Source organism: Myotis myotis, unplaced genomic scaffold, assembly GCF_014108235.1.
Source record: "Myotis myotis isolate mMyoMyo1 unplaced genomic scaffold, mMyoMyo1.p scaffold_m19_p_18, whole genome shotgun sequence".
NCBI lineage: Eukaryota > Metazoa > Chordata > Mammalia > Chiroptera > Vespertilionidae > Myotis > Myotis myotis.
This window is the reverse complement of record NW_023416322.1, coordinates 24,011,190-24,025,706: the sequence shown is the minus strand read 5'-3', so window position 1 is coordinate 24,025,706 and position 14,517 is coordinate 24,011,190. Positions and strand designations below refer to the sequence as shown.

General features: G+C 53.9%; 1 protein-coding gene across 1 annotated transcript in view; it reads left to right on the top strand.

The window, feature by feature from the left end:
- TNN (tenascin N) overlaps positions 1-11,833 on the top strand; it is a 40,652-nt gene extending 28,819 nt beyond the window's left edge. Inside the window, exons 13-19 of the mRNA XM_036344564.1 lie at positions 39-169; positions 1,106-1,238; positions 1,685-1,836; positions 5,748-5,844; positions 6,416-6,583; positions 9,015-9,178; positions 10,993-11,833. Of these exons, the coding sequence (XP_036200457.1) occupies positions 39-169; positions 1,106-1,238; positions 1,685-1,836; positions 5,748-5,844; positions 6,416-6,583; positions 9,015-9,178; positions 10,993-11,133 (986 nt within the window). The 3' untranslated portion in view covers positions 11,134-11,833. The remainder of the gene's footprint in view (positions 1-38; positions 170-1,105; positions 1,239-1,684; positions 1,837-5,747; positions 5,845-6,415; positions 6,584-9,014; positions 9,179-10,992) is intronic.
- Positions 11,834-14,517: the final 2,684 nt, after the last annotated feature.

The following is a 14,517-nucleotide window of genomic DNA, read 5'->3' as shown; positions in this document are numbered from 1 at the left end:
ACCTTAGTGATAATAACTGCCTGACTTTTGATACACAGACATCGACCCTCCCAGAAACTTTCGTCCGTCTGCTGTTACCCAGTCTGGGGGGATACTGACCTGGACACGCCCCTCGGCTCAGATCAATGGCTACATTCTGACCTACCAGTTCCCAGATGGCACCACTAAGGTACTGCATGCTCCTGCCTCTTCTCATGGTGCCCATGCCAGCCCCATATGAAGCAACTAACTGGGGTCAGCTTGATTGCTGGTCCCATGACAACCTGCTGATAAATGAGTTGGTCCTTACTGACCACCTGCTGTGTGCAAGGGCCAATGCGAGACACAGTCCCTGTGAACATCGGGTCTCATTTTGTAGGATTACCTTGTGCCTGCTCCCAGCTGACCACTGCATATTTGCTGACCCACATCGGCCCCATGTTATTTGTTTATCTTCCCCATAAGTATTAGCTCCATGAGGAAGGGACTTTTTGTCTGTTTTGTTGAGCGCCTACCACATATGTAGCTGCTCAGTCAAGATTTATTGAATGAATTATTAATCCTTATTTCAAAGATGCTACTTCCCACATGGAATCGGAAGGCCAGTACATTTTCAAAATTTGTCCCAATGGAAAATTGTTGTCCTCTCTCCTTGATGAGGAAGAAAGGGGAGGAGGGAAAAAGGAAAGGCACATTGATGTAATTATTGCTTCAGTGACTCCTTAGGACAGCCCTGCTAGAGGCAGAAACACAAGTTCAGAAGGAGGCCTATTGAGAAACCAGCCATCTCCCTGCCTTGCAGACATGGGGATGGTTTCACCTCCCCTCCTCACTTCTCAGCCTGGCGTGGAGTGCCCTAGTGTGGACCACAGGGCAGAGGTCCCGGGAGACTGGAGGCCCCCCCACCCCCCATTGCTGCTGCCTCATGCTGGCTCCCAGCTCCTGCGCCAGCAGGAGGCCATTCAGGAGAAGCGGCTGGGAGGCACTGGGGTCCTGGGCTGCCACAGCCCTCAGAGACAAGCACTGCTGCCTGAGAGCTGCTGGCATTGGCCCAGGGAATGTGATGGCGCCCAGGCTGCTGGTGGCGATACACTGAGTGTCGCTTCCTGTCTCCTTTGTGTGGTAGGAGGTGCAGCTCGGACGCGGGGACCAGAGGTTTGAGCTGCAAGGCCTTGAGCAGGGCGTCACCTACCCTGTCTCCTTGGTGGCATTCAAGGGTGATCGCCGGAGCAGGAATGTGTCCATCGCCCTTTCCACAGGTCCGTGGGCTCCTGCTCTCTGAACAAGACATCGTAGAGGCCGAGCCTGGGAGAGGCCAGGAGAGTCTCAGGAGAGGTGTCCGAGGGAGGGGTGTCCGCGGGAGGGGTGTCCGCAGCGGCGGTGGCCACAGAGCTGTGGGTTCTTTAGCATGGGAATGGGTAGGGTACAGATTCAGGAGAGGCCCCTCCCCGGGTGGAGAGACTAAGGAGAGGAGCGAAACGTTGGGTGCAGTTGGGCTGGGGAGGAAGAGGTGTGAAGTTGACCTTGTTTCTAGTACATCTGGAGGATTTGATGAGAGCAGAGTGAGTGAAAAGTGAAATGTGAGAGAGGAGTTGGAAGGAGCAAAGTAGTAGGTTATGAATCATTCCCAAGAGAAATGAATTAACTTAAAATAGGGACTGGCCCGCTGCCCTTCTAATGATGCTACCCTCTGCTCGGCTCCTAGTTGGTGCCCGTTTCCCACACCCTTCGGACTGCAGTCAAGTCCAGCAGAACAGCAATGTTGCCAGCGGCCTGTACACCATCTACCTGCACGGGGACGCCAGCCGGCCCCTGCAGGTATACTGCGACATGGACACGGACGGAGGCGGCTGGATCGTGAGTCACGCAAAACATGACCCTCACAAAGTATGACCTTCACACAACTGTGAGCCTCACATAAGTATAACCCTCATACAAAACATGGCCCATGCCCTAGCTGGGTTTGCTCAGTGGTTAGAGTGTCAGCCTGCGAACTGAAGGGTCCCAGGTTCGATTCAGGTCAGGGGCACATGCGTAGGTTGCGGGCTTGATCCCCGGTAGGGGGCGTGCAGGAGGCAGCCGATCAATGATTCTCTCTCATCATTGATGTTTCTATCTCCCTCTCCCTCTCCCTTCCTCTCTGAAATTAATACAAATATATTTATAAAAAACAAAAAATATGACCCTCACACAAGTATGAGCCTCACACAAGTATGACCCTTACACAAAACCTTTAGAGTAACTGAGATGATTATTCCGATTTTACAGATAAGTAAAGTGAGGCCCACAAAGGGATGTGCCCAGGCTAAGTCACACGAGTTAGTGACAAAGTGGGAACCGGATTTCAGGACTCCAGCCTCCTCCTTGATCACTGGTCTTCCTGGGGTCATGTCAGGTCACCTGAAACACATGACCTCTTTGGGGGCTCTGCCCTCTGACCTGGAGCCTGTTGTCTGGGTTTCTCATCCTGGCTCCTCAGTACAGAGGCAAGGCCGTCGGGACTTTGATTTGAGAGGATAAGGCCTGAGAGAAGACCATGTGGCGACGTTTCGATCGTGCCCCATCTGAGTGAGGTTTTATTCTCTTGGGCCATTGTCTGCTGAAAGCACATGGCCCATCTCTGATGCCGGCAGCCTGGTCCAGGGATCTGAGGCGCTGCCTTGGAGGGTTGCTGTCTGATCCTCTGTCTCCCCAGCCCCTGCTCCCTGCGCCTGAGCAGAGAGAGGCTCTCGCTGCCCCAGACCAGCACGCACTTGCCCGCTGTGCACCCGCCACTCGGGGAAGCAGAAAGCTGAGCCCATCCCACTCAAACCGCATTCATTCATGCACCCGCTCAGGGGTCTGGGAAACCAAAGACACTTGAGCAGCCACGGATAAAATAATACCATCTGATAAGCAGCAATGGAGAAAACTTATTATCCGCACAGCTGCCTCCGATGGCTGAAAGGCAGTAATTGGATTGGAAGGGCAAATTCCTGATGGATCTTTACAAATACGGGAACAGAAGGTGTCATAGGAGGTCTTCCACCTGACCAGACCCACAGGCTGCACCTGCTGCTTTTCCTCAGCACCGCTGTAGCTCTGAGCATCCTGCCCTGGAGCCCATAATCAGCTTTGGCAGGATGTTTGTACTGCCTAGTGGGCCTTCTTTGAAAGCCAGGGAAGGAGGCGTTTGTCCTGGGCAGCCTTCAGAGAGAGATCTGCCAGTGTGTCTGCCTGGGGACACCCGTGAATTTTCCACAGATATTTGAGTGCCTGCTATGAGTCCAGCACTGTTGTACCGAATCAAGAACCACAGGAGAGCCAGACAGAGCCAGGAGCTTGCCTCCTGCATCCTGCTCACGCAGAGGACCCGAGAAAATGGCTCTGCGTTCTCGCTGACCCCAGGCCCACCCGCCAGGTTGTGTGTTCTGGCTGACTCCTAAGGTGACACGTGGCCTGAGAGGCTGTAGAGTCCTCCTCAAAGCCAACACACCCTGGATGACCCGTAGGGACCCGGAAACTTCTCCATCAAACCTCTCACTGGTGTTTCCGTAGTTTGGGGCTCAAGAGTCTATTTGTCGCTGAAAGATGACCTTAGTACACTGCTCTTTCCAGTTGAGCTCTCAAGTCCTTCTACGGAGGTTCTTCACCAGCCCCGGCAGCTGAGCCCAATCTCATGCACGGGCAGAGGGCCTTGCCCCGGGGAATGGAGGCCGAGCGCAAACCTGCGGTGAACCCAGGGAGCACTTACGTGGCTCAGATATTTCCGTCTTTGTTTTCCATCTTGCAAGGTTTAAGGGCCACGTGTGAGGCTCTTTCCACAGGCATTCATTTAAGTGAGATTTTTATTTTTTTTCTCCGGTTTAGTTGTTCAGGACATCAAGTAAGTCGTAGTGTACCCTGACAGCTGGAGTGTACAACCAGACAAGAAAGGTTCCCCCCGAGATGTTTGTGCTAAGGGGCCCTTGTTTTCCCAGAATAGTTCATTAAACTAGCTCACCTCCTAGAGTGGGAACGTGATCCTCAGTGAGTCCGTTAAGGCTTCCTGATCAAGACGTCCACATGATCCCTGTGGGTTAGTTCATTGGGAATCTGATGTAATAAAATGCAAACCAACACTTACTGAGATATAATAACTTATATCCTTATATGCCAGGCTCTGGCCTCGATACTTTATGATTTATATTTTAAATATATTTTTATTGATTTCAGAGAGGAAGGGAGAGAGAGAGATAGAAACATCAACAATGAGAGAGAATCATTCATCACTCCACACGGGGGATCAAACCCTCAACCTGGGCATGTACCCTGACCAGAATCAAACTGTGACCTTCTCATTCATAGATTAATGCTCAACCACTGAGCCATGCCAGCTGGGCAATACTGTATAATTTATTATGATTCTTGACCTTGCTGAAGCCTCATTTAAGAGCATGACAAACAGGCCACCTTGGTCTAATGGTTTAGAGAAGTGAGGCTTGTCAAGGTTAACTAACTTGCTCAAGGACACAGCTGGCAAGCAGAGCACTGGGTCTCATCTAAATAGTGATGCGGAGAGCATCGGAAACATTGCCCAGAGTTTCCCTGGCCAAGCTGGAGAATTTCCTAACAAGGAAAAGAGATAAGCTCCCGTCACACTTGGGCATTGTGTTCACTGATTGGCGGAAGGGACCACATGCATTTGTAATGCATCTGTCCTGGGGGCGGGATTTGAGCCTGACCTTGTTACTGGGCATGTATTTTGATGTGGTGTTTGTGTAACTAACATCGGTGCCACATCCACCTTAGGGTTCCACTGTCTGTGACGCAGCCATAGTCCCGGGGAAGGGACTGGAACAGTCTCTGTGCTAGGAAACTGACCATGAGCCTCAGAGTGTTAAGAAATGCTTTCTGGAGGATAGACTCAGTAGAGCTGGTATCCTCAAACTTTCCAATGGAAGGGTGAGGGGATCAGTGTTTTATCCTGGCATCAGTCCCCAAACACTTAGCTGTGTGAACTTTCACATCCATAAGTGGCATCTTACGTGCTTGCCCTGCAGTCAGCACTTAGCAGGTGCTCAGTAAACGATTGCTATGTCAGTGAATCAGTGAAGGAGCAATGAGGGGATGAGGGAATGGGGCATCTCTGAAGAAGGACTGGAGGGAAGGGGCAAGAGAACAGCAGAGCTAACTGGTGTCATTGTTTGCCCGTCCTGCCCACGCAGGGATTCAGGCCGATTCCAACGTGTGGCTCTGCCTGCCCCATGTGGCCTTCCCCGAGGCAGAGGGCCCCGTGGCAATGAAAGGGGGAGCATGGAGCACCCCATCCCACTCCTGTGCTCCCACTGAAGGCCCTTTGGCTCCAGCTATGTGTGAGGGAGTGTGGGAGAGGCCAGCAGGAAGTCTCCGTGTGCCTGGGGAGAGGGAGTGCGGTGCGCGTGGTGGGCCCGCACCCTCTCAGACACGCTGACCTTCCCATCTGGCCTAGGTCTCTCTGTGGGACTCTGCGCTCACACCCAGCTGTGCCTGTGGCCTCTTCATCCAGCAGGAGACCTCAGAAAGGGCTCACACCTACCGTGTCCCCGTGGGCCCGTGGTGCCCGCACAAAGCCAGTCTTCTCTCCATGCAGACTTCCCAGGACCACAGAACCGCTCTGACGTCCTCCCTCTCTATCGCCACATCTGCCACGTTGCCTCTGTCTGTCCTCAGGGCCAGCTCCCTTTCCAGGTCCCCAGCCCCCGCTCCTGTCCCTCTCTCTCAGTCACGGCTGCTGAGTGCATCAGAGGGAACGCCATCTCCCTTTCCAGGTCTTCCAGCGGCGGAACACCGGGCAGCTGGACTTCTTCAAGCGCTGGCGGACCTACGTGGAGGGCTTCGGGGACCCCACCAAGGAGTTCTGGTTCGGTACGGACTCTGAGAATCAGGAAGGCTGGGTGGTGCAGGGGAGATTCCCCTTGAGAACCAAAGGATTAGAAAATAGCCATTGATGAGGATTCTGGCTACTGTGAGGAGGCCACCCTGGCCCCAGAAGTGCTGTGCATTCTGCCAGCCACTAGGGGCCCTGCTCGCTCTCTCTTCTGCTCTGTGCTCGAGCACATGCTCATGGAGAGTGAGGGAGCCGGAAGCGTCCACTGGGAGATGAAAAATTAAAAAGTCACAGTCTGGATGCTCGGTGCCTGGGAGGGTAGGAGACCGTCAGTGAGTGGTTGGTCTCCGCCAGCTGTGAGATAAGAGGACAATGAATATAAACCGCTGGTGCCTCAGGGATGGAGCCGGTCGGGCAGGCTCACCCCCGGAGTGCCTGCACCCTGCCCTCCTGGAGGACACAGCCTCCACACTCAATAGCACGACTGCACCAGAGAAATAACAGCAGGAGGAAATGAGCCCCTGAAAGAGAAAGCGGGGGGGGGGGGGGGAGGCCCCATTAGCAGAGGAGGTGAAGGTGACGTTCGTGATTGGAATTCCTTGTTTCTAGGACTCGACAAGCTGCACAACCTCACCACTGGGACCCCCACCCGGTACGAGGTGAGAGTGGACTTGCAGACCGCCAATGAGTCCGCCTATGCCGTGTACGACTTCTTCCAGGTGGCCTCCAGCAAGGAGCGGTACAGGCTCACGGTGGGGAAGTACAGAGGCACGGCAGGTACGTGCAGTGTTCCTGACAGACCACGAGGCCGCTTGCCCTGTGTCCAAGCCTTGGGCTGCTGTGTGCCACGGATCAGGGGGTGGAAGTTTGTCCTGCGAAGGTGCATGGTTCTCATGGACACATGAGGCCCTGCTCCCAGCAGGGGGTCAGGGTACACAAGGTTCTTAAAGCAATCTTTGATCATTGTAAGATCAGAACATTATACATGGACACGCCCCCCAGTGCACCCCCAGCCAGTAAAAACCCTCCTCTTGTACCCCCAGTTCAGGATGCTGCCCCCTTGCTGAGGAATCACACTCTGAGTCGCCAGCCCCTGGTGCTGCCCACCTCCCACTCGGCTTCAGAGGGGCTGCCTCCGTGCACAGCCTGAGTGTGTTATTACTTAAAGGCAGGAAGGTCAAAGTGCGGAGCCAGCACTAGGCGTGTAGGTCGCAGTGACATGCAGCAGTGACAACACAGGGACAGCCGTCAATGGAGATGGGGCTCACCCTCCTTGGACTGCGCTCTGTTTATTTGTAAAGGAAAATGACAAAATTAATCCTGGGATAGTGCTATTGGACTATTTTATTTAAGAGAGAGGCATGGTTATTGTTTTAATGTTATAGTTAAGCCTATATTCCTTGTTTAAAAAATCCTAACAAGTAGGTCTGCTTTTGCTTCTGCATGTTTTGACTTTGGTGTAACTAGGTAGGAATGTGTAACCAGCCAGATCGACTGACTGCATAAGATATGGCCTCTCCCCTGAGACTCACATGGAAATAGGTCAGTGAGAATAGAAGGTAACTTTGGCAAAGAGTCTAACAAGTGGTCAGGAGATGAGAGCTCCAGGAGCGTGGAGAAGGTGGTATGTGGGGGCTGAGGCGTGCAGGGGCTTCTGCAGGCTGGTGGGCTGGAGTCGGGTCTGAGAGGGAAGAACTTAGCTGGGAGGGAGGAAGGGGCTCCCCAGGCCCAGGGCAGTCCTGGACTGAGAAAGGACTGAGCTGAGGCAAGGAAATGGTGTGCATTCTTAAGACCGCAGGCCTTCTCAACATGGTCTGCTCAGCGACCCCTAATGGCAGAAGGCTGAACACACACTGTGATCTGAAGTGGCCAACCGCTGGTGCAAAATTTCAGGTTTTAGGACTTAATGTTTAAAAAAGTCACATGCATTTTGCCTTTGCTCTTATTTCCCAGTGCTTAGCATGGAGCATGGTAGGCGAGCTTCAGTGAAGCTATTGCCAGCAGGACCTTTCTGCATAATCCTAGGGAGGCTTTATGTTGTAAGAACAGTTCCTGAGACCCAGAGAGCTTCCATGCGGTGGGTGGAGGGGGGAGCCTGGTGACATGGAGGAGACGAGCTGGAGGGGTGGCCGCTGGATGAGCCCGTGGACTCTAACGTCTGTGAGTTTGCTTCCTTGTGGGACCAGGAGGTGCCCCGCCCACCCCAAAGGCTTGTTTGTGAAGGTGATCGGTAAACTCAGAGACCAGATATAATATGTTTATTATCATAAAAACAGCACTTAATTAAGCTTGGGATCGATATGGGCCCACTGCCTTTTGTGAGCTGAATTAAAAAGTAAACTTATAAAAGGACCACACATGTGATGGGGAAATAGGAGAAAGGCAAGTAAAGTAACTACAGGTTTCCAGACACGATGACATGGAGCATGAGCCTGTGTGCTGTGCCCAGGGAGCTCCGGAAGTTCTGGTGTGTGGCAGGAGGTGTGAGGGAGGGTGAGGAGGAGACTCCTCAGGACCGCTGAGCTGGGCTTCGAGGATTGGTTAGGGTTTAACCATGGAGAGCAGGGAGAAAGCGGTGAGAGGCACGAATGAGGCTGGACCTGTGCGCTCCACAGACGGAAGCTGCCTGTGGGGACAGTGGGCTGAGATTGTGCATCGGGAACAGCCAAGTTACAGGTCTGCAAAGCCAGGGGGAGAAATTCACATCGTGTGGCAGGAAACAGGACGTGAGGCCTGAGAGGATGGGTGTTTAAGCCTCAGGAGGGCTAGGAGGGCTGCGGTGTGGATCAGGCCCAGAGAGGAGAGCAGGCCCCGGTGGCCCTGGTGGGGAGGGCGCCTGAGTGACCTGCAGGAGGAAGGGCATGATGAGGGTGCAGGGGATTGTCAGACGTGGCTCAGGGGCTTCCGGGCTGGGTGGGTGGCTGAGCAGAGACCGGGAGGATGGAAGGGGGTGGTGAGGTGCTATGGAAAGAGTCATGAGTTTGTTTGGGGGTGTGACTATTTCATGTGACTGTGACGCTTCTAAAGAGCGTGCTGTGAAGGCTGTTGGAGGACGAGGCCTGGAGTTTGGGTGGCAGACCCGGAAAGAGAACCTGTGGCATAATGGATCGGGTCCTCGGTGTTTTCATGCTAGATTTGTTCCTGCTAAGTCCTCCACCCCTGGTGAGGTGAACGTGGCCTCTCACCGCTCACATCTTCTTCCCTGCAGGGGATGCTCTTACTTACCACAACGGGTGGAAGTTTACAACTTTTGACAGAGACAACGACATCGCCCTCAGCAACTGTGCCCTGACGCACCATGGCGGCTGGTGGTACAAGAACTGCCACCTGGCCAACCCCAATGGCAGATACGGGGAGACCAAGCACAGTGAGGTAGGTGACTGGCTCTGCCCACATTCAGTTCCCCAAGTGACTCCCTCCAGGCAGGTTTGTCTGCCTTCTCCTTCTGAGGCTCCCAGTCAGGGCAGGAGTTTGTTTCTAGGCTCCATGGCCTTGGGGTCAGGGCCCGCCTGCCCACCTGCTCACCCCTCCCCAGTGCCCCACACTTTCCGCCGGTCGGTGAGAGCCCAGGCTGCCCATTCAGAATATTCACATACAATGTGGGTCCTGCTCCATCTCACTAGACGAGTTCCTACATGGACATGGTCTTACCCAGCTTGGTCTGCTATCACCAAACACTATAGATTGCGGGGCTCGAACAGACATTTGTTTCTCTTCTGGAGGCTGGGAGTCCAAGATCAAGGTGCAGGCAGGCTCGGGTCCTGGTAGAGCCCTGTCCTTTTCACGGTGCAGAGAGCTCTGCTTCTCATCCTCTTCTTACAAGGGCACCAGTCCCACCTGGGGGAACCCACCCTCATGGCCTCATCTAACCCTGCTTACCCCCCAACACCATCACATTGGGGGGTAGGGCTTCAACTAGTTCTCCCAGGTAAACCAGAGCTATTTTTCTCAAGTCTTTGGATCACCAGGGAAACAAAGTCCTTTCTGCCCGAGCTCAGACCCATCTCTGGGCCCATTTCGTCCAGAACCAGCCAGTCCACCCAGAGCTCTGTGCTGAGCACCTCCCCATTTCAGTGCGCAGAGGCACATCCTCGCGGCCGCTGTCCTCTCTTGGCTCTGAAACTTTCCCATCCGCAGTGTCTCGAGCTTCCATGAACATTGCCCTGACTCCTCACCGGCTATGGGCGTCTCCTGCCTGCTTCCTCACAGCTTCTTGATCATTGCACCTTTGTTCCTTCTCAGCATTAATCCGTGCCCTCCATGCACTCTCTCGGAGTGCATCCTGGCTTTCTACCTCCATCCCAGTTGGATCCTGGCCTCCAGGAAGCCCCGCCCCAACACACCCCTCGCCAATGGCACTGTAAGGACTAGCACACCTGAAGCCCGGTGACATGATTGCTTTGGCCCTGACCAGCAGTAGCAGGGCTGATCTGGATCATGGGGTGATTTTTCACAGGGAAGAAGAAAGGTGCCCCTGGGAAGCCGTGGCGGGTGGGCCCCAGCACCAAGGTGGCAGGCTGTGGCCCGACCCAGGGATGCCTGTGATCAGAGACCAGCTGTTTGCAATGAGCAGCCAGCGGGCCCCAAACCAGGCCTGTGTCTGCTAATAAAGGACATTCATCTGGTTAATGTGCTGCTCACAGTCGGCAGGGCGTTTATTTCCTGTTTATTATTTACCTCACAAATTAAAACACACAGAATTGGTCACTTGGGCTCTTTATTGGCCAGGTTGCGAGGTTATTAAGTGAATTAAATATTGTGCTCTCCAGTCAGAAGACATAAAATGAAATTTAGTTTTCAGCAGGCTGTTCGTTACCCCAGAGCTAATATCTAAACAGCCTAAATTGAAAATGATTCCACACAATAGGCCAATTAATATGTTTATTTTTGCCTTTAATTTTTTGGAAAGGGGGAAGAGTGAGGCAAAGACAATGTGATCATTGCTGGCCAGGCTGATCCTATTATCTGAGCCCCTGTGCCTCCTGGGCTCACCCCCCCCCCCACCCCACCCCACAAGGGGGCTCACAGCCTGTCTAACCCCAGCTGCCCAGCAGAGGGCGCAGGTTCCTAGATCAACCCTCACTTCCCTGAGGGCTCTCTCTGGCCCTGAGCAGTGAGGGTGTGGTTTCCCAGGCAAGGGACCCCCAACCCCCATTCCTCTTCTTGATGTTGGATTTTTGATGTAGGGGGTGAACTGGGAGCCGTGGAAAGGACACGAATTCTCCATTCCTTATGTGGAGCTGAAGATCCGCCCTCAGGGCTACAGCGGGGAGCTCATCCTGGGCAGGAAGAAGAGGACACTAGGAGAAAATTCTAGAACGTTCTGATGACCCATCTGAGCAATCATCGCATGAGGCAAGGCCGGCTGGGGTTGGGGCTGTGTAAGCTTGGAGTGGGGTGGGTCCTGGTGACTGGTTAGTGGAAGCTGGAGGGAAGTCAGCCCCTGGTTCCTGAGATGGCTGGTCACCAGCAGACACAGCCTGTCACCAAGCCCCAGGCCACCTGCATTCTCGTCCATCCACATTGCGGCCTGAAGGCCAGCTCAGTCGTGGTTGCCCAGTGTGTATGGGAGAGAACGACAAGGTCTTTCTTTCAGTCTTTCTTCAGTAACAAATACATAGGATTAGGGCAGAAAAAAACAGAATCCAGAGCTTTACTGACTGGAAAACTCTGGAAGTCGGTGTGTGAATATGAAGCTCCGCTAATGCAAATCTTCTCTCTAGAAAGAAGCACCCAGGAGGTGTCCCTGACCAGGGCTGAGGTCGCCTCCTGTGACACTGGGTTTTGAGGAAAAGGGTGTACACCTTCCCCTTTCCAAAGCTTGCTGGTGTGGTGAGGAGGAATGACGGGAGCCAAAGGGACGAGATGGAGTCGCGCTGAGCTGAGCCCTGACTAGCCCAGCTCCTGGGAACCACATCTTCCAAGTTTCTGCTGTTTCAAGCATCCTCTCCCCAGCCCTTTGCATAATCACGTTCCTAGGCCTGCATATGTTGTGAATAAATTCTCACTCGTTTCAACTTTAAGTCATTTGCCTCTTGATAACTGGTTGCTCCCAAAGTCTCTTTCCTGGGACTCCTGCTCAAGGCCCAGCCTCCCTCCCTTCCCCACCCACCCACCCTGCTGGGAAAATTTTAAGGTTGTGCCCAGCGGTGTGGCTCAGCCCTGGGGTTTTTCAGAAAGTGCTCAGCGTCCAAGGCTTGTTGTCGGAACAGACACACAGTCAGATCCTTTCGGCTGATTTTCCTATCTCTTTGGAAGGTTTTTCTGTAGGGAAATCAGTGACCATTGAAGTAAGTCAAATTCCTCTTCAAGAAGAAAATACTAATAAACCACCTGATTTAAAACATTTGCCTTGTGTTCTTTTCCCCACAGAAGTGCGCTTGAATTCTAAACTTAACCCAAGTGTGAGTGAAGGCACAGTCTGTGCACTTTAATGGGGTAGGGTTGGCTGTGGTCTCTTACTTGCATGATGGCAAATAATGGTATTTGGAAGCAGGAGGAGAGAGTGGGCAGGAGGACAAACGTCCCCTAAAAGCTGTAGTCTCCCTCCAGGACAAGGGTGTCCTTTATTGCCTCAGCTTCTCCCGGGTTTAACCTGTACTTTTGGAACTTTTTTTAAATCAGCCTTTAAAATTTTACCCGACACACACACACACACACACACACACACACACACACACACACACATTGAGCAATGCCATGGTCACTGGTAGATCTCACGGTGGGTGGTCTGAGTGACAGTTCCAGAGCTGGGGCTGATCATTAAAAAATGCCCCACGTTGTTCTTTGACTCAAGAATTTAAGTGTCTGCCTGCTTTATACCAGGGGGGACAGAGGTCCTTGCCCTGATGGAGTGCATGCTGTCATTCATTCATTCATTCATTCATTCGTTTGTTCAGCACACTGAGTAAGCCTCGGGGTGTGCCAGCCCTCCTCTAGGCACTGCTGACCTTCACGTGACCAGCTCTGGCAGCTCCCACTCGGGGGCTGGAATGGGCTTCTGGTAAACCTCTTCAGAGGGTCACACTCTTTCCTTAGAGTCAGGTCATAGCCACTGGGGACAAACCAAAGAAAACCACAGCCTTCCTAGGCTGCCAGCCAGGCCCCAGGCAGAAGCAGCGCACTCATTTGATAAAGTCTCCAAGCCATCGCCTATTTCATGTAGGACACTACACAGCCCCTGCCCACAGCTCGGTGGGGACAGGCCTGGGACACACCATGACAGTGGGCAGTGAGGTGGGGAGAGCGAGTCGACAGGGATATGGACTGGATGCTGCCAGGGGGAGAAGGGGGGAAGGGGAGCTGGAGGGGGAGAGGATGGGGGCCAGGGAAAGCGTCATGGGAGTGATGGGAGAGGATCTGTGCGGATGCCCCTGAGTTTTCTGGGAGACAGGAGAGGCCTGGGAGGAGGCAGGGCACCTGGGAAAGGGAAGTCTGGTGACAAAGATGAGAAGGGTGGAGGGTGGTAAGTTTGAGGGAGGAAGTGGTCTCTGGGTAAGGGGAGGAGTGCTTGGTGCAGGGCCAAGCGGGAGAGATGGGTAGGGACTCTGGTCTGGGCCACGTGGAAGCGCGGTTCTGGCTCCCGCTCTCCATCAGAATCAGCTGGAGCTGCTGTTCCCAGGTCCGGCTGGGCCCTTGGCGCCTGCGCATTTAAAGCGCTGGGAGGCGGGAGGGGGGTTCGGATAAAGGGCAGCGGTTTACAGACAGGCTGTGCAGTAGGCCTGTGCCAGGAGGAGTGGGACAGGGGAGCTCAGACCGCAGAGCTCTTCAGGAGGGAGGATGAGAGGGTGTGAGGGCCACGGTGGCGAAGGCAGGGAGGGTCCTTCCCTGGCAGTTTAGAGCTGGTGTGGACAGTGGCGTCTGCTGGAATGGAGGCCCTGAGTTTGTTTGTCAGACGACAAGAGCTCTGCTTTTACGTGGAGAGCTCTCAGGGATTCGAGGATCATTAAAGCCAGAAACCGCTGAAGGGGCGGGAGAAAGACAAGATTGAAGGGGAGGCCTGGAAGGAAAAGGACCAGGTGTTGTGTGCGAAGAGAGGCCCCCGACAGGGAGAAACGCAAATGGACGTACAGCATGGCAGAAGGGAAAACAAGTGTAAATAATGAAAAGCTCCTGGCGAAACGTAATCGTTTGCTGAAGTCCTGCGTGAAGAATGTCCAGGTCACTCCCTTAAGCCGGTCCAGGGCGCTGGAGAGGAGCCGAAGGAGCGCGGGTCAATGGGACCAGGGCCCGCGGCCGAGCAGGAGGCTCGCGGTGGCCAACTCGGCCAGCAGGTGGCAGTGTCGCCCCGCTCCGCCGCCACTTCCTCTCCTCTGTAAAGGTGAGTTCTGGGGAGTCCCCACTTTTCTTCCTTCCTGGATAGCATGGTCTTGAGAGTCGCCTGTGGGTCCAGCCTGTGCTTGGTGGTTGTGGAGGCAGGGTGGCTGCTGGACGAATGGTACCTGGGACATACCTTGGAGAGATTCCCTAGTGAGCCTGGACTCCTCCCGGACCTGGTCTACTGGGCTGGTGGCGAGACAGGGGCTGGGGGCTCTCAGCTTGATGAAAGGCAAGGGGGGCACCCCCTAAAGGGGTCTCTGGCAGTTCCTAATATGCAAATAACTCCACTTCCCAAGGTCCTTCTGGCTGTGGGTACTTCCTACGGGCAGTGAGAATGGGCTGCTTTGATTCCAGTGTTACCTGGGGAAGTTAGGTTCCCAGGCCAGCCCACA